The sequence below is a fragment of the Lutra lutra genome, chromosome 3, assembly GCF_902655055.1.
Source record: "Lutra lutra chromosome 3, mLutLut1.2, whole genome shotgun sequence".
Lineage (NCBI taxonomy): Eukaryota > Metazoa > Chordata > Mammalia > Carnivora > Mustelidae > Lutra > Lutra lutra.
In genome coordinates, this window is record NC_062280.1 from 137,510,493 (window position 1) to 137,530,447 (window position 19,955).

General features: G+C 38.5%; 2 protein-coding genes across 2 annotated transcripts in view; one reads left to right on the plus strand and one right to left on the minus strand.

Annotated features, from left to right (window-relative positions):
- The window catches only part of LOC125096359 (28S ribosomal protein S31, mitochondrial-like), a 764,428-nt gene that overhangs the window by 602,148 nt on the left and 142,325 nt on the right, over positions 1 to 19,955 (minus strand). The gene's annotated exons all lie outside the window — the stretch shown is intronic.
- LOC125096357 (phosphatidylinositol 3,4,5-trisphosphate 3-phosphatase TPTE2-like) overlaps positions 1 to 19,955 on the plus strand; it is an 83,540-nt gene that overhangs the window by 13,539 nt on the left and 50,046 nt on the right. Inside the window, exons 6-11 of the mRNA XM_047723260.1 lie at positions 12,261 to 12,311; positions 14,010 to 14,171; positions 15,866 to 15,985; positions 18,022 to 18,121; positions 18,263 to 18,326; positions 19,254 to 19,318. Coding sequence (XP_047579216.1) covers positions 12,261 to 12,311; positions 14,010 to 14,171; positions 15,866 to 15,985; positions 18,022 to 18,121; positions 18,263 to 18,326; positions 19,254 to 19,318 — 562 coding nt within the window. The remainder of the gene's footprint in view (positions 1 to 12,260; positions 12,312 to 14,009; positions 14,172 to 15,865; positions 15,986 to 18,021; positions 18,122 to 18,262; positions 18,327 to 19,253; positions 19,319 to 19,955) is intronic.

Sequence of the window (19,955 nt, forward strand, 5' to 3'; positions counted from 1 at the left end):
GGAAGTTTGGCAAGGGGAGCTCCCATACCCTAACACTTGCTGTCAGTTGCAAATCCAACAGAAAGAGACTGCAAATCAATACTAACACAGCCCAGCCAAGAGAAATTGTCACAACTCAACCAATGAAGAACCACTATTCTTCAACCTCCCAATTTACTCTTTTACTTTTACTGTTTACAACCAACCAGTTTACGGTTTACTTTTAGTTTATAACAGCCCCTTCCAACTTCCCCCTTTCCTCTATAAAAGAGTGTTTCTCTCCTTTGTGGTTTTGCCATAGTTTGCTTGTCCTGGATTGCAATTCTCTGCTCTTCCCAAATGCATCCATTTTTGCTGGTAAAATAACTGGTAATTTTATTTTTTTTCTTTTTAAAATATTTTTAAATTTAAGTTTATTTTTACTTAGTGATCAAAATGGGATCCAGAGAAGACCCCCAACAGCTCTGAGGCTGGTGAGCAAACAAACAGGTGCCACTACCCGCAGAGCCAATTCCTGAATAAACTCATTTTTGCTGGTAAAATAATTGGCAGTTTTATTATTTTTCTTTTTTAAAATATTTTTACATTTAAATTCAATTTAATTAACATATACTGTATTATTAGTTTCAGAGGTAGAGTTCAGTGATTCATCAGTTGCGTATAACATCAAGTGCTCATTCCATCAAGGGCCCTCCTTCATGCCCATCACCCACTTACCCCATCCCCCCCCACCTCCCCTCCAGTAACCCTGAGTTTGTTTCCTAGAGTTACAAGTTTCTTATGGTTTGTCACCCCCTCTGCTTTCATCTGATTTTTCCTTCCCTCCCCCTATGTTCATCTGTTTTGTTTCTTCAATTCCACATATGAGTGAACTCATATATTTGCCTTTCTCTGACTTATTTTGCCTAGCATAACACCCTCTAGTTCCATCTACATCATTGCAATAGCAATATTTCATTCTTTTTGATGGCTGAATATTATTCCATTTCATATATACACCACATCTTCTTTGTCCATTCATCTGTTGATGGATATGTGGACTCTTTCCATAGTTTAGCTATTGTGGACATTGCTGCTATAATCATTGGGGTGCATGTGCTTCTTTGAATCACTGTATTTGCATCTTTAGGATAGATACCTAATAGTGCATTATTGGGTCGTGGGTAGCTCTATTTTTAACTTTTTGGGGAACATCCATACTCTTTTCCAGAGTGGCGTAACCAGTTTCCATTCCCACCACCAGTGTAAGAGGGTTTCCCTTTCTCCACATCTTTGCTAACATCTGTTGTTTCCTGAGTTGTTAATTTTAGCCATTGTGACTGGTGTGAGGTGGTATCTCATTATGGTTTTGATTTGTATTTCCCTGATGGCAGTTCTATTTTTAAGGTTAACATTTCTTGGTGATCAGAAGTGGGATCCAGAGAAGACCCCCAACAGCTCTGAGGCTGGTGAGCAAACAGGTGCCGGTATCCACAGAGCCAATTGTGCTCACTGCTTTCTCGCCCACCCTGGGGTTTGAGGGTAAGTTTTCTCCTGGATTTTGAGCTTTACACTTTGTGTTCAAGCTCTTCAGACTTTATTCAGGATCTGTTTCAAGGTCTTGTGTTTTGTGTTTTGTGTTTTTTTTTTTTAATTTGAGAGTACTCATTTGGCCTTTGGTCCAACTCTTTTTCAGAACCAGACTCTCCCTGTTGGAACTGTGCCAGTTTGAACTGTGTTGGCCTTTGGTTTGACCCCCCTTTGGGGACTGGACCATTCCATCAGGAACTGTGCCTGTTGGAAATACACAAGCCTTTAGTCTGAATCCTGTTTGGGATCAGATTTTTCCTACTAAATTGTGCTAGCCTTTGGTCTGACTCCTTTTTGGAACCACATTTTATTACTGGAACTTTGCTGGCTTTTGGCCCGATTCCTTCTAGAACCACGCTGCTCCTACTGAAACTGCTGTTTAGGAGTTTATCTCTTTGCTCTAAAGAAAAACCTCTACGAAATGGGATCCTGGTCATCAAAATGCTCTGAGGGCTGCCTCCTCTTTTCCTCCTCCACCACTATGGGCATTCTGTTGGTTTTATATTTTTAAAATATGGTCCCTTCACATGTACGTTTATAACTAAGTATACTGACTTGACCAAAAATAATTTATAACTTCAGTGGCCTTATAAGAAATTTTAATATCCCCAAACTCGTTTTACTCAAAATTAAGTTAGAAAGTCATGGCTCCAAAACAAACAAACAAATAAACAAACAACAACAAAAAAAACTGAATGAGATACCTCTTTTAAATGGTACCTTGAGGCTTCCAGATGTTTTCAGGATTGTTTGCCTCTTTGTGAAATACTATTTCTTTACTTTTTAAAAAATTTCATTATATTCAGTTAGCCAAGATATAGTACATCATAAGTTTTTGTTGTAGTGTTCAATGATTCATTACTTGTGTATAATCTTATTTCTAAATTAATTGAGGCAAACAAACAATTGAAAGGGGTCAAAATGGCTTCTGAGGCCTCACCCCATTCCCTGGGCCACCCACCCTCTGGCTGCAGACAAGAGAAGCCACCTTGTGCTCAGGCCCCAATTCTGGTGTCACTTTATTCTATCTATAGAACTTGCATTTTCCTCCTAATCTATCCCATTCCTCCTCTCCTGAAACTATTAAAACCTGCCTCTTTAAAGTTAAGTCTTGTGAGTACCTAAATAAACCTCAGGTTTCCCACATTCCCTTGACTAAGTCCAAGATGAGAACCATAATTAAAGTTTCCTGAAGTGACTGGTACATACATGCAGCAATCTGTCTTGATGACAGCACATGCCAGGAACGATTCTATTTTGCAGAACTGTTTGTCTCATTTGGAAACTCTCCAGTGAGGAGGGTGACTGCCTTATGGGTGGAATTAAAGGTAGTAATGTGTTTGGCTAAAGCTTATACCTGCGATTCTATGTCAGTGGTCAGCCACAGAAGGGGAGAGAATAGACAGGGTTGGAACCAACAAGATGTTCTGTTGGTTCTATGTCAGGCCCTGACCACCTCCCAGTTGGTAGGCTTCTCCTATAAGTGGGTGAGTATGTGGCCTGGCAGGTGGGGCACCCCAGATTCAGTATTTAGTCTAGTTATAGGGTAAGTGGTCCAGCCATGAGTACCACATGCCCAAAGCCATCCGTACAGAGAGGGGAAGGCACCCACAAGAATGTTTGGATGTTTGTTTCCATAGTCAGATACCAGCAATGAGTAAAGTGTAATTGCATTGTTGTGTGGGGATCCATCCTACATTATGACCTGTAGCATCTGTGGTCCTGTTGTGCCTCTCTATGCAAATGGGGCCATTCCCACGATTTGTACCTATGTTGCATTTAATCACCCCAAGCCATCCCAAAAGCCATCCCATACCTATTCTATAGGTAGAGTCTTATTTAACTGTTCCCATATCAAGTGGAAAATTTTGCTCTTTGTGTCTTCCTGGGCAGAGAGCCTGGATACCTAGTGAATATGGGTCAGTCCAAGTAGGGGCATGAAGGTGCTATACCAAGTATAAAAGCATTCCCAAGTGCTGTGGAGGGCACCTTGGATTTGTCAGAGGAGGCCCATGGTCGCTGATAGGGGGAGTTCACTACACACCCAATAGTTGGTCTTTTCTATAAGAAGTTGTGGTCAGAGCCCATTCAGTAAATGGGTTTCCTATGCAGAATCTAAGGGCAAAAAGTAAGATCCTGAGTAGACACCAGAAAAGCCTAGTGACAATTGACTAATAGAATCAGGAGGGATGGGTGTTCTTAGATAACCCCACCCCTGGCCTCAGTCTAGCTCCAAACTGACCGTACCAAATTGTTAGCTCCTTTTCTGCTACATGGCAGGACAAACTTGGAAAGGATAGTGGGGTTACAACAATTCTCTGTAGGGCAATTATGATAGTGTCCCTTTTCATGAGAGGCCTAGGGTTATGTATCTTCATGGTTTTCAGTGGAGTGGGGTGAAGAAATGGGGGGATGGTTGGGGCCTGTTCTATCCCTATCCTACAGGACTGAAAACCCAAAACACTGTACGCTTGTTTGTCATTTCCAGGGCTACATAGTTACATGTTCTGCTATAGATAGATCTTGTGGCAAGGGCAGTAAAAGGTTATCTTGTGTCCCTACATGCAGCAAAGAGCATCCTTCCTGCATGCTGTCTACTTGTATTCTAAGGGTGACATCAGGGGTCCTTGAGCAAATAGAGTATCGGCACTATTGGAATGTATATATGTATTTAATGTCTGTATAACTGTTGACAGGTGGTGTTTCCAAAAGGCCAATAAATGGGTTTCTTGCCACAATTATTTCAACAGTCCACTCACATATTCTATCAACCGAGCTGCACTGGGATTACATGGTAGATGAAAATGCCAATGGACATCTTAAGCTTTGGCCCCCACTTGCACTTTATGTCTTGTGAAATGGGAGCCTTGGTTGCTGTCAGTATCAGTGGGCACCCTGTATGTAGCACACAGCTGTTCCAGGCCACAGATGGTGGCCTTCTGTGTGGCATCCTTGGTGGGGCTGACTTGTAGGAGTCCTGAATAAGTGTCATGCATGTCAAAGCATAATGTCAGCCATCAGAGAGTGGCAGGGGACCAATCAATCTGCCATCTCTGAACGGGGTTCCCTCTTCCCTTCCCCACTACCTGTCTGTGTCTCTTGACAAAGGTCATGGTCATTCCTGGGCACAGGTTGGGCTTTGTTGGTAGATGGTTACAGTGTCTTGGTAATGCAGTGGTAAGCCCCAGTTCTTAACAACTGCCCACAAGGTCTGTTGTCCTCAATTTCCCATGTTGTATAGCTAGGTGGCATTGTCTTCTTTTGGCAAGTCTTCTAGGAGGCAGATGTGGCCCAACTCACCGTTCTGTTGATTACCAGATGGGGTGTGTGCAGTGTGTGCCTCTACATGGTAAACAGTAGTGCTCATACCTGGTATGCACTGGAGTTCCACATGTTGATTCCCCAGCATGGGTGCCCTGTCACCATCTAGTCCTGTGCCTTCCATTGAAGAAATCATATGGTTGGTCCCTTATAGATTTCCCAGATTCTGTGCATAGAACAATGGAACTGGGCTCATGAAGTGCCTATGTTGTTTGCAGTTCAGCCCATTGATTACTATGTCTGGCACCAGAGTCCATTAGATAGTTTCAGTTGAGGGTTGGATGGCAGTAGCTGTCCAGGTGCAGAGGTGACACCTTGCTGACCCTACAAGCATGATCAGGGATTGGTAACTGGAAAGAATGGCAACTGTGGTAGCTTTGCAACCTCAGTTAATGGCTTTCCTTCAGAGGTGACATGAGTCACCAGGCCAAGAATGGAGTGCAGCTCCATACTAAGAGGGCTATTTGTCAAGGTACTGTGTTGTTGCAAGTAGGCATGCCATTTAGCTGCCGTCTGGATTTGGGCAATATCTGACTTGGGCTCTTGGAATGTATCCTTTAGCCATGCTGCTATAGGATACTGAGTGCAAATGGTCACTGGGATCCTGTTAGTCATGTCTTCTACTTGCCATAAGGCATGGTAATTAGCCCACAGTTGTTCTAAAATGCATTATCATGCTTCAGTTCCTTTCCATAACGGTGACCAGAAGCCTTACAGTATGCATTTGTGCCCTTGCCATTGCCATAAATTCCATCTAAACCCTTCTGGGTAACTGGCTCCATCCAGTCAAGTGGCTGCCCCTATACATGAATGCCTGTCTTGGATCTGTGTAACAGCCTCCTTGGCTTGTTCAAATGCTTCTCTTTCCTTTGAAGACCAATCCCAGTGGGCTTCTGTTCTTACAAATCTATAACGGGGCTGAAGCACTTGAGCCATGCAAAGGATAAATAGATACCAAGACCCTAAGAAACCTAGGAAAGTTTGCAGCTGCTATGGTGTGGTGAGATGTGAATATCCTTGTATCTTATCAATAACTGCTACAGGAACAACTTCTTTAAAAAAAATTCCAGTATGATTAACATGCAGTGTTTAATAGTTTCAGGTATATAATCTAGTGATTCAGCAATTTTATACATTACTCAGTGCTTATTATGTTAAATGTACTCTTTAATCCTCTTCGCCTATTTTACCTATCCCCACCTACTTCTCCTATGGTAACCATCAGTTAGTTCTCTATATTTAAGAGTCTGATTTTTGTCTTTTTATTTCCTTATCTGTTTGTTTTGCTTCTTAAAGTCCACGAATGAATGATCTCATACAGTATTTGTCTTTCTCTGACTTATTTTACTCAACATTATATTCTCTAGATCCGTATATGTTGTTGCAAATGGCAAAATTTCATTTTTTATGTCTGAATAATATTCCATTGTATGTATATATACCACCTCTTCTTTAGCCATCCATTTATCAATGGACACTTGGGCTGCTTTCATAAATTGGCTATTGCAAATAATGCTATAATGAACATAGCAGTGCATATATCATTCAAATTCATGTTTTTCAATTTTAGGGGTCAATACCCAGTTGTGAAATTACTGGTTCATATGGCAATTCTATTTTTAATTTTTTAAAGAACTTCCATCTGTTTTCCACAGCGACTGTACCAGTTGTTACTGTCACCTATAGTGTTCAGGGTTCCTTTTTCTCCCCATCCTCACTAACACCTGTCATTTCTTGTGTTGTTGATTTTAGCAATTCTGACAGATGTTAGAAGATATCCCATTGTAGTTTTGATTTACATTTCCCTAATAATGTCTGATGTTGAGGATATTGTCATGTGTCTGTTGGCCATCTGTATGTCTTTTTTGGAGAAACGTCTGTTCATCTGCTCATTTTTAAATTGGATTATTTGGGGTTTTTAGTGTTGAGTTGTATTCGTTTTTTACATATTTTGGATAATCCTTTAACAGATACATCATTTGCAAATAACCTCTCACAGTCAGCGGATTGTCTTTTTGTTTGTTTATTGTTCCCTTCATTTTGCAAAAGCTTTTTATTCTGATATAGTCCCAATAACTTAATTTTGCTTTTGTTTCCCTTACCTTAGGAGATATATCTAGGAAAACGTTGCTATGGTTGAGGGCAAAGAAATTACTGCCTATGTTCTCTTCTATAAATTTTATGGTTGCGGTCTCACATTTATGTCTTTAATCTATTGCAAGTTTATTTGTGCATATGGTATGAGAAAGTGGCCCAGTTTCCCTCCTTTTCATGTAGCTGTCCAGTTTTCCCAACACCATTTGTTAAAGAGACAATCTTTTTCCCCATTGTATATTCTAGTCTCCTTTGCTGTAGATTTGTTGACCACAAAAGCCTGGGTTTATTTCTGGGCTCTCTAATATGTTCCATTTGTCTATATCTCTGTTTTTGTGCCAGTACTATACTGTTGTGATTACTATAACTTTGTAGTATATCTTGAAATCTGGGATTGTAATATGTTCCATTTTGCTGTTCTTTGTCAAGATTGCTTAGGCTATTTGAGTTCTCTTGTGGTTCCATACAAAGGTTTAGGATTCCTTGTTCTAGTTCTAAGAAAAATGCTTTTGATATTTTGATAGGAATTGCATTAAATGTGTAGATTGCTTTGGGTAGTATGTCTATTTTAACAATATTTGTCTTCCCAAACCGCAAGCATGGAATATCTTTCCCTTTGTTTGTGTCATCTTCAACTACTTTAATCAATGTTTTATAGTTTTCAGAGTATATTTTTCCATCTCCTTGGTTAAGCATATTCCTAGGTATTTTACTCCTTTTGGTGCAATTGTAAATGGAATTGTTTTCTTAACTTTTCTGCTACTTTATTAGTGGATAGACGTGCAACAGATTTCTATATGTTAATTTGGTATTCTGGGACTTTACTGACTTCATTTATCAGTTCTAGGAATTTTTGGTGTAGTCTTTAGGGTTTTCTATATATAGTATTGGATTATCTGCAAATAGAGACTAACTTTCTCCTTACCAATTTAGTTGGTTTTTATTTCTTTTTCTTGTCTGATTGCTATGGCTAGGACTTTCAGCACTATGGTGAATAAAAGTGGTGAGAATAGACATCCTTGATTTGTTCCTAACAGGGGAAATTCTCTCAGTCTTTCACCATTGAATATGATGTTAGTTGTGGGTTTGCATATATGGCCTTTATTATATGGAGGTATATTCCCTCTAAACCTGTTTTGTTGAGTTTTTATCATGAATGGATGCTGTATTTGTCGAGTGTCTTTCCTGCATCGATTGAAATGATCGTATATGTTTCATCCTTTCTCTGGTTGATGTGTTGTATCACATTGATTGACTTGAAATATTGAATCACTCTTGCATCCCTGAAATAAAGCCTACTTGTTTTTTTTTTTTTAAAGATTTTATTTATTTATTTGACAGAGAGAAATCACAAGTAAGCAGAGAGGCAGGCAGAGAGAGAGGAGGAAGCAGGCTCCCTGCTGAGCAGAAAGCCCAATGTGGGGCTCAAACCCAGGACCTGGGATCATGACCTGAGCCGAAGGCAGCGGCTTAACCCACTGAGCCACCCAGGCGCCCCAAAGGCTACTTGCTTTTGATGGCAAGTTTTTTTAATGTATTGTTGGATTTGGTCTGTTAGCATATTGAGGATTTTTGGATCTATGTTCATCAGTGATATTGGCCTGTAATTCTTTTTTTTTTTTTTTTTTTTTTTTGTAGTGTCTATCTGGTTTTGGTATCAGGGTAATGGTGGCCTCATAGAAGGAATTTGGAAGCTTTTCTTCCTCTTCTATTTTTGGAATAATTTGAGAAGAATAGGTTATTAACTCTTCTTTAAATGTTTAATAGAATTCATCTGTGAATCCACCTGGTCCTGAACTTTTATCAGGAGTATTTTCAATGACTTAGTCAATTTCATGCTACTAATTGGCCTGTTCAAATTTTTTATGTCTTCCTGATTCAGTATTGGGAGGTTCTATTTCTAGGATTTATCCATTTCTTCTACGTTGTCCAATTTGTTCACATATAATTTTTCATGAGATTTTCTTATAATCATTTGTAATTTTGTGGTGTTGGTTGTTATCTCCCCTCCTTCATTTCTGAATGTATTTATTTGTGTGCACTCACCGTCATGTTCTCTTTCACTCTCACTCTTGCTCTTTCTTTTTGAGTTTGGCTAAAGGCTCATCAGACTTCTTGATCCTTTCAAAGAACAAGCTCCTGGTTTCATTAATCTGTTCTATTGTTTTTAAGTTTCCATTTCACTTATTTCTACTCTAACCTTTATTATTTCCTTCCTTCTACTGGCTTTGGTTTTGTCCTTTTTCCAGTTCCTTTAGGTGTAAGGTTAGGTTGTTTATCTGAGGTATTTCTTGCTAATTGAGGTAGGCCTTTCCTCTTAGAACAGCTTTTGCTGCATCCCAAAGATTTTGGACCATCGTGTTTCATTTTCATTTGTCTTCATGTATTTTTTAATTCCTCTTTGATTTCTTGGTTGACTCATTCATTGTTTAGCAGCAGGTTATTTAGTTTTAAATTTAAAATTTTGATTAAAATTTTTAAATAAAAAAATTAAAAGAAATTTTTTTTCTTGTGATTGATTTCTGGTTTTGTACCGTGTGGTTGGAAAAGATGCATGATATGATTTCAATCCTTTTGAATCTGTTGAGACTTGATTTCTGGCCTAACATGTGATCTATTCTGGAGAATGTTCCATGTGTACCCAAAAATAATATGTATGCTGCTGTTCTACGATGGAATGTTCTGAATATATGTGTTAGGTCCCTCTAGTCCAATGTGTGATTCAAAATTACTGTTACCTTGTTAATTTTCTGTCTGGATGATCTATCCATTGATGTAAGTGGGGTGTTAAAGTCCCCTACTATTATGTTATTACTCTCAATTTCTTACTTTATGTCTGTTAATAGTTGCTTTATGGATTTAGGTGCTCCTACGTTGAGCACCTAATTGGTTATATTTGGGTGCATACAATTATGCCTTCTTGTTGGTTTGTTCCTTTTATGTTTATGTCTCTGTCTCTTGTTACAGTCTTTGTTTAAAATCTGTTTTTCTGATCTAAGTATTGCTATCCTAGACTTTTGCTTCTATTTGCATAGTAAATGTTTTTCTATCCTCTCACTTTCAATCTACATGTCTTTAGATCTGAAATGAGTCTCTTGTAGGCACCATTTATAGATAGGTCTTGTTCTTATCCATTCAGTCACCCTGTGTCTTTTTATTAGAGCAGTTAGTCTGTTTACCTTCTAAGTAATTATTAATAGGTATGTACTTACTGCCATTTTGTTACTTGTTTTATTTTTTATTTTTTTTTTTTTAGATTTTATTTGAGAGAGAGAGAGAGGAAGTGAGAGAGAGCATGAGCAGTGGCATGGGAGAGGGAGAAGCAGACTCCCATCTGAGCAGAGAGCCAGATGTGCGGCTTGATCTCAGGACCCTGAGATCATGACCTGTGCAGAAGCCAGATGTTTAACTGACTGAACCACCCAGGTGCCCCTTTGTTACTTGCTTTATAGTTATTTTTGTAGTTCTTCTCTTGCTCTCTTCCCTTGTGGCTTAATGGGTCATTTAGTGATATGCTTGGATTCCTTTCTCTTTATTTTTTTTGCATAATTATAGGTTTTTGATTTGTTATCATTAGGTTCATGTCTAACATCTTTTGCATATAGTAGTCTATATTAAATTGATGGTAGCTTAAGTTTGAACCCTTTCTAAAAGCACTATATTTGTATATCTCCCACCACATTTTATATATGTGATGTCAGACTTTATATCCTTTTATTTTATGAATCCCTTGACTGATTTTTATAGATATAATTGATTTTACTGCCTTGTGCTTTTGCTTCTCCTGAATATAAAATTACTGAGTCACAGTTCTTTCTCTGCAAACTCCACACACGTTGTTTGAAGCTACACTCTTATCACACTGTCTTTTAAAAAAATCTCAACTGTATATTTACTTGGAGTAGTTTTGGGAGGCACTGAAAAAAAAAATAGGGGAGTTAAAGCCTCCCCTTCATGCCTTGTAATTCTGTCAGGCATGGGTTCTGTATTGTCACTTTGTGAAGTAAATTCAGAATTATTGTAACATTTCCTCACTATCCAGAGATCCAGTCTGTGTGTGATCAGAAGGGTGTGTTTTAAGAAAATGGCAGCCTCAGGGCAATTCCCCTCTTTTGGCCAATCAGTCATGTGTCCACATTAGCCTCAGCTTCCTAAGCCTAGGCAGAGGCAGTGAGCGCAGTTTGGGGAGGGAGAATTTGCAGGCAGTGGGGAGCTCTTATATCTCAGGTTAGCCTAATAGCATTCATAAGTACTGAATTTTGGCAGGACCCAATTATATTCATCTGTTCACTCCATTGGCCAGTCTAGTCTTGGGTGTAGGCTATAAGCACTGCTTTTACATAAATACCACTTGGGGTGAAATTTGGGTCTTATGTTGTAGATTTCAGCAGGGCAATAATTTGCTCACCTTGTCTCCAGGCATAGCTGGAGGCTCCATCAAACGGGCTCCTCCTCCTTCTGTTAATGGAATGAGGCCAGTCTCTAGGGTGTTTCTCCTTTGAAATATATCTTACTGGGGCACTTGAGAGGCTCAGTGGGTTAAGCCTCTGCCTTCGGTTCAGGTCATGATCTCAGGGTCCTGGGATTGAGTCCCACATTGGGCTCTCTGCTCAGCAGGGAGCCTGCTTCCCCTTCTCTCTCCCTGCCTCTCTGCCTACTTGTGATCTCCCTCTCTTTGTCAAATAAATAAAAAAATAAAATCTTAAAAAAAAAAGAAAAAAGAAATGTATCTTACTAAAATTCTGTATCTCCAAAGTGCACTTGCCACTCCAATGTGATTCTCATTAATGATTAAGTGTTGTGTTCCTGTATGTCTTTTTTTTTTTTCAAGAGATGAATATTATAAGACAAGAGTATCATTTATTGAAGGGCTTTGTTTTACTGCTATGGAAACAGGTCTGGCCAAGGTTTGATGACTTGCACAGGATCCCACAGTTCATTAATGGGAGAGATGGGACATTGATCTCTTCTACCCTGACTTTCTGTCTCCATGTTATCTTGCTTTAGTTAATGAACCCAAATTTAATAATACCATAAACTTGGGACTGGGGCTTTACAGGCAATGGAAATATTACTAAACATAGTTGAGTGTTTTATTTGCATTTATCTACATATGAAAGTTTAAAAATCATGAAGCAGAACATTGAAAATCTTGGTAAAGAATATTTTGCTGTGAAACTTCGGAAGAACTTTCAAACTATATTGTCCTTTGTTATTGGCTAAATTTATATTCTATATTAGAAGAAATCTGTGATAAACTTGAAACTCTGGAATTTAATTTCTACTTCTTTTTGCAGCAGCATGATTAGTAGAATTTTGTACTCACTTGCATCATCACTAACGTTCAGGTATGTGAAACCCTAGAAAAGGAGATAATTACACATATCATTAAAATTTTTTTAAAATTTCTTTTCAGCGTAACAGTATTCATTGTTTTTGCACCACACCCAATACTCCATGCAATACGTGCCCTCCTTAATACCCACCACCTGGATCCCCCAACCTCCCACCCCCTGTCCCTTCAAAACCCTCAGGTTTTCAGAGTCCATAATCTTTCATGGTTCACCTCCCCTTCCAATTTCCCTCAACTCCCTTCTCCTCTCCATCTCTCCATGTCCATGTTATTTGTTATGCTCCGCAAATAACTGAAACCATATGATAATTGACTCTCTCTGCTTGACTTAGCGTTAAATATTTTTTAATAATAAAGGACCTCAGGGGGGCACATTTTCACTGTCAATATGTTGCTAAAAAGCCCTTGTGCCCCATTTAATGTAATTTGTCTTGAAATTTTAGTTTAAGCTGAACATTAAGATTTGCAAAGAAATGGTATCTAAGCCTAATAATAATATATTAGTATATTTTTTCTACCTGTAAAAGTAAATTAATGAAGGATGCTTTTTAAAATCCAAGTGTTTGTATTAAACACTTTATTTGTCTAGAAGTACTCCTTAATTCTGGAAGCATTCTACTTGGACTTCTCTACGTGACTGTGAGATTTCCTGCCATGATATAGAGTCATACAAAATACTTGCTTTCTTTTAAATGTATTTAAAATTAAAATTAAAATTAATTTTTAATTTTTATTATGTTCAGTTAGCCACCATATAGTACAAAGATTATTAAAAATTTATGACAAATTTATAATATTTTAATTTGCATTGGAATTATAAGAAAGTATTTTGAGGACTAATAAATTTATCTTCATAGATTATACAAGTAGTTTAATCAGTTTATGAAGAATGTGTTTAGAATATATGAAAGCAAGATTTTGGAAGTACTTTAGAGTTCAATCATGTATGTATTTATGGAACTGAATTCCTTCCCATGTGCCCAGCACTGTGCTAGAAGCATCTATTAATATATAATCTCACTGATAAAACATCTTACTAGTCAAAGTGGACTTTTAAGGGCATGTTAGTCATGCTCTCACTTGGTTTTTATTGCTAAATTTGTGAAAGTTATCAATAAGAATGAGATTCTATTTATTATGAGATATTGGTGGAAGCCCCTTAAAAAATTTTCGCATTTAAGGTAAGTTTACAAGTTGAGACATGTAATTTTTTTTAATATTTTATTTATTTATTTGAGAGAGAGAGAGACAGTGAGAGAGAGCATGAGTGAGGAGAAGGTCAGAGGGAGAAGCAGACTCCCCGTGGAGCTGGGAGCCCGATGCGGGACTCAATCCTGGGACTCTAGGATCATGACCTGAGCCGAAGGCAGTCGCTTAACCAACTGAGCCACCCAGGCGCCCGAGACATGTAATTTTAATTCAGGTTGCCTGTGCTATCTTGAAGCATTAATCTGATGTGTCCTTTGTAAAAGGGCATGATAACATGAAATGTTGGTATGGGAATTTTAGTTCTCTAACAGTTGCTTCCATTGGGTGAAAACTTAGTAATTGTTTTGAGATTCTAAGGCAACACAGTATTCTGTACCAGTGGACAATTTAATCCTATGTGACATTTTGATATATCATTGGCCTAAATGTAGTCTAACTTTAAGAGTAAAAAACACTTTATCTTTATTCAATTTCTCTGTTGTAGAATATTTGGAATTTTGCTGGTCTTTGTGGATCTGTCTCTCATCGTTACAGACCTGATCATCACTAATAGCACAACATATATTCCTTTGGAATATCGTTCAATTTCTTTAGCTATTGCTTTATTTTTTTTGATGGATGTTCTTCTTCAAGCATATGTAAAAGGGTAAGTTTGATTAATTGTTTAAAAGCATGTGAAGCTATTTTGTACTGCTATGAGCAACATCCCAAAATAATTACCAAGGCAACCTAACAAATGTGTCCCTCTTTATCAAAATAATTCTCCTCAATGCAAATGATGGGTATTCATCCTTTCTCATGGCTGAGTAATATTCCATTGTATATATGGATTGACATGGATGGAATTAGAAGGGATTATGCTAAGTGAAATAAGTCGAGCAGAGAAAGACAATTATGATATAGTTTTACTTATATGTGGAACATAAGGAATAGCATGGAGGACATTAGGAGAAGGAAGGGGAAAATGAAGGGGGTGGAATCAGAGCAGGATACGAACAATGAGAGACTATGGACTCTGGGAAACAAACTGAGGGTTTCAGAGGGAGGAGGTTAGGGTTGGGTTAGTCTGATGATGGGTATTAAGGAGGGCACGTATTGCAATGAACACTGGGTGTTATACACAAATAATGAATCATGGAAGACTAGATCAATAACTAAAAAAAAAAAAAAGTAAAAAGAAAAGAAAAACTATTCCCCTTGGAGGAATGGTCAACAAGAAAACAATCCAAATTCTAATTTCTCCTGGATTGGGCTTTAATATTATTGTTGCCGCTGGCACTCTAGTTTCCAGCAATATGTTGCAGATCCTTCAACAGGTAAAGATTAAAGAGTTTGCAAAGTGGGGCCAGGCAACTATTGTGTGTCCGTGTGCACATTATTACGAGGAAAATGTGTGTGAGCTATGAATATAAATCTCAACAAGAGATGAATCTAAATAAAATCTGACAGTGTATCAATACTAGATAATAGGTAATGAACAATCCCCTACCTCGGTTGAAAAAATATTTATGGTGAAGTGCATTAAGAGATCTGTGGCATGCTCATCCCATCAGTGAAGCTTGGTGGTGAGGCAGCAGCTGATTTTCTTTGCTTGCTGGATTTATGAAAAGGTGAATGAAGTGGGCCAAGCCCTGGAAGATGTCAGCAGTGAGAATCAGGGACTAATTCCCCAGTCTCATTTCATGTAGAGCATTTCAGAATGCTACTTGTCTCCTCTTCTGCTGAACTTCTATCCTCCTACTTCAGAACCAAGGACAGTTTTTACCCCCAGGTTACTCAGAGCCTTAGAGGAGCTACTCCAGAATTCCAAGAAGAGTTCCTTGGAGCACCAGTGCTCCTGGCTAAAGGAGCCAGTGTTGGGGAGAAAGGCAAAGTGGATAGAAGTTCAACTTTTACAGGGGAAATCCCAGTCTACAGGGATTCTACTGTAGGCACAAAGCCATAGTTTGCAAACCAAATTACTGGACTGTGTGTTTCTCTTGCACAATCCTCACAGCCCACTTGCTCTAAGGCTGTGACACATTTAGCTTCTGGTGCTCAGTAGTATTGCCAAACAGCCCATCTTTCTCACCCAATACGTGAAGGCATTGCTTGCCTCTTATTCAATGGTTTGGTTCTATCTCTTACCATACTTAAGTTGCCATATTGATGCTTTTGTCACTTGTGTGTATAAAATAAGATACAATTTGGATGTTTTCATCCTTAGTCTAGTCTAGTATGCATTTTAAAGAATCCATTAAACTAGAATGCTTAATGGAGTAAGTCCAATAATTTGTGTTCTTAAAATATCCTTATTTCTTTGGGACAGCATACACTAATATTTTTTGTTTTATACTGCAGGATAAGATACTATTTTTCTGATGCACTTAACTTCTTGGATGCTGTCATTATTGTAATGACTCTACTGATTAATATTATTTATATGTTTTGTGACTTTAAGTCTCTTCAAACTATCCCCAGGTAAGATATATATGTTTATTTCTCTTAAAGTTTAATTTTTTTTCTTTTTTGGGGGCGGGGGTCTTTTTCTGTATTTTTCCTTTTGTATAATCTTTCTAAGTCTGAATGTGCTGATCCTGAGCCAAATAAGCTACCAAAAATGAAATATTTAGACAAATTTCCACATACTTAGAAACTAAAGAATGGTTGTATTTAGGAAGAGTGAAGGGTATACAGATTAAGTACCTTTAGCTGAATAAAGAACATGGAGCCCCCAAAGAAGAAAGTTGGGACTTTGCCTCTTGTACTCACTTTAGCTTCTCTACGTTTTGAAATTCCCACTGAGGTTTAAGAGGTTATTGCCTTTGTTCTCCTCTAGGATTTTGATGGATTCCTATCTCACATTTAGGTCTTTCATCCATTATGAGTTTATCTTTGTGTATGGTGTAAGGAAATGATCCAGTTTCATTCTGCATGTGGCTGTCCAACTTTCCTAGTACCATTTATTGAAAAGATCGTTTTTTCCCATTGGATATTCTTTCCTGCTTTTTCAAAAATTGGTTGACCCTAGGTTAAGGGTCCATTTTTGGGCTCTCTATTCCATTCCATTGATTTATGTGTCTATTTTTGTGCCAGTACCATGCTGTCTTGATGATCACAACTTTGTAATACAGCTTGAAGCCAGGCATTGTGATACTCCCGATGGGCATTAAGGAGGGCATGTGATGTGATGAGCACTGGGTATTCTAGTCAACTAATGAATCATTGAACATTGCATCAAAAACTAATGATGTATTATATGTTGGCTAATTGAATTTAAATTAAAAAAAAAGAAATTCCCACTGAATTCCCATTGAGCTTCAATTACAAGTTCCTTACACATGAAATTCCTGGGTTTATCCTGTAACCAAGAGAGTACTAGTTTGAACATATCCAAAATTTGGGTGACTCCCAAGAAGATTTCTCTTAGAAAGGACAAATGGAACAGAAAACAAGGTGACATAGGTAGAACCATGGTAGTGGAATTTTGCAGTATAGCTGAAATGAAGAAAACTGAGGCAACGTTAGAACTGTTTAGGTATCAGGAAACTAAAATGTGTATGAGAGACTGAAAATGTCCCCCTCCCCCCTCCTTTTCCTCTTCCTACAGTAGCAATGAAGAAAAGGAATAGATGTATATTGAGATAGAGATGTTGGGTGGCTCACTCATTAATCCCAACATCTTGATCCTTTCTGTACTCCAACAGCTTAGGATTCAATTCAGGTCCCAATAAAATGTGATGTCCTATGATAGGCTTTTGAAGTTGTTTTAAAATAACTAGATCCACTATGGTCCTCTGACTGGCAACCTCAGTATCACCAAAGAACTTGCTAGAAATGCAAGAGGAAAAACACCTCAGGCCCTACTCCAGACCTACTGAATCATATGCACACTCAAGTTAGAGAAGCACATATTCAAACCATCCAGTTCTCTGCCATCATGTTTTTTTCTGATGGTCGGAGAGCCACCAGCTAGCACACTCGGGAAATATCTTAATCTGCTGCCTGCCTGATAATGTGTTAGCTGCCTGCCTGATAATGTGTCATATACTATACTGATGGGAAAGACACAGGTGAACAAGAACCATTTTGACAGAAGAAAGTTTTGATGTGAAAATGATGGGAAAATGCTCATCTTAAATCACAAAAGTTCAATCCACAAATTCTAAGTCTATCATATAACTATTTCTCTCCCCCAGAGTTTCTCAACCTCTGCACTATGGGTACTTCAGACCACAGAGTTCTTTTGTTATAAGGGCTGTCCTGTGCATTGGTGTTTAGTAGCATTCCTGGCTTCTACCCACTAGGTACAAGTAGCACACCCTCATACAGTGTGACAACCAAAAGTAGCTCCAGACATTGCCAAGTATCCTATAGGTGGGTGGTTAGGAGCCTTGGTTGGTGGGGGGGGGCAGTATGTGTGCAAAATCACCCCTGGTTAAGAACTATAGCTCTAGGTTTGATCCATATTGACAAAATCCTATTTCTAAAGCAAAAATGAATCTCTTTACCATTAGATTGACAATTTTCTTTCGACTTCTACGACTTGTCATTCTTGTAAGAGTTTTTCATCTGGTTCATCAAAAGAGACATCTTGAACAGCTGGCCAGAAGGATGGTAAGCAGGCAAAATATCTTTATGATTCAGAATATGTTTGCTTCAGGAAATACTGACAAGGGTTTTAGATATCTATATAATATTCTTTATTTTTATGATGATTTTTCATCTCATAAGTTAATGATTGTTTTCAACTCTCAGGTTTCAGGAAACAAACGGCGGTACAAGAAGGATGGATTTGACTTAGACCTCACTTATGTTACCGGTTTGTAAAGTTTAACTGTTGATTTACTTGTATTAACATCAAATCTTTCTGGTGTGTGAGTAATTATGTTCATCTGGTTCTTGCTTTGTCTGAGCCATGTTCTTTCAAAGCATTCTTTATCCATGAAGACATGAGCCAGTATGGTGGCACAACATATCTGTAGTTTATCCCTGACAATGGAAAATCTACATTGTCCTCTCAAATCAGGGCTGCTTGGTTACCTTCCAGGAAATTGAATGGATTTCCAGTTGGCTCCTTTTATTTGGTTTGGAATTTGAGTTCTACTATCTTTCTGGGGTACAAGGATTTCAGAAAGACCTGTTCTCTTCCAGAAACTCTGGAGAATAAGAGATCTCAGTTTTCTGAGTCAGGAACTCTGGAAGGCACCCTGAGAGTTCCCCCATTGCTGGAACCCAGATTTCTCATTTTTCTTTGGTGTCTACATCGGAAATGAATTCTCACCATTGGTCAACACAAATCTGTCCCATATGGAGGGAACCAGTTGAGTCTTAAGAACACTGTGTGAGGGTGCCTGGGTGGCTCAGTGGGTTAAGCCGCTGCCTTCAGCTCAGGTCATGATCTCAGGGTCCTGGGATCGAGTCCCGCATCGGGCTCTCTGCTCAGCAGGGAGCCTGCTTCCCCCCCCCCCCTGCTTGCCTCTCTGTCTACTTGTGATCTCTCTCTGTCAAATAAACAAATAAAATCTTAAAAAAAAAAAAAAAAGAACACTGTGTGAGTTTAACGGTCATTATAGCAGATAATTTAATGTTTTCTTGACTATACTGAGAAGTAGCTTTCTTCCCTGTCATTCTTAATCCAGAAAGTTCTTTTCTATGAAAAAGGAGTCTGATTGTATATAAGTTCAGTTCTCATATATTGTTTCACATTTATAATGATATTCATAGTAGTGACTATTTTGGCTTACAGAGCGTATCATTGCCATGTCATTCCCATCTTCAGGAAAGGAGTCTTTCTATAGGAATCCCATTAAGGTAAGTGTATTTAACAAGTGCTCATAATTCTCAGTAAACATAGACTGTGGAGTCATAAGTTTAATATTGGCCCAGAGATGGCAGTGTTCCAAAAATTTACTGTCTCTGGTAAAGAATTATAATGGACTGAGAGTAATTAGTTTTTGCTGTGTAACTGACCACCCAAAAAATTAGGGACTTATAGCACCAACGATTTACTTCATTCATGATAATGTGGCTTTTGAATTTAGGTTGGGCTTGACTGGGTGGTTCTGCTGATCAGGGACAGATTTGACTAATCACAGCCAGGCTGATGCATACATCTGCGGGTAGCTACTTGGCATCCGAGGGTTGGCTATTCTAAAACGGTGTGGTTGGAGAGGTACCTGGGTGGCTCAGTTAGTTAAGGATCCAACTCTTGATTTTGGTTCAGGTCATGATCTTAGGGTCATGAGATTGAGCCCGGTGTTGGGTTCCACACACTCAGCACAAATTCTGCTTGAGGTTTTTCTCCCTCTTCCTCTGCCCCTCTCCCTGCTCACTCACACTCATGTGTTTAAATAAATAAGTAAAATCTTAAAAAAAATAAAAAATAAATAAATGGGATGGTTTGATGTCTCCATGTGATGTCTCATGCTCCAACAGACTAGTTCAGGCT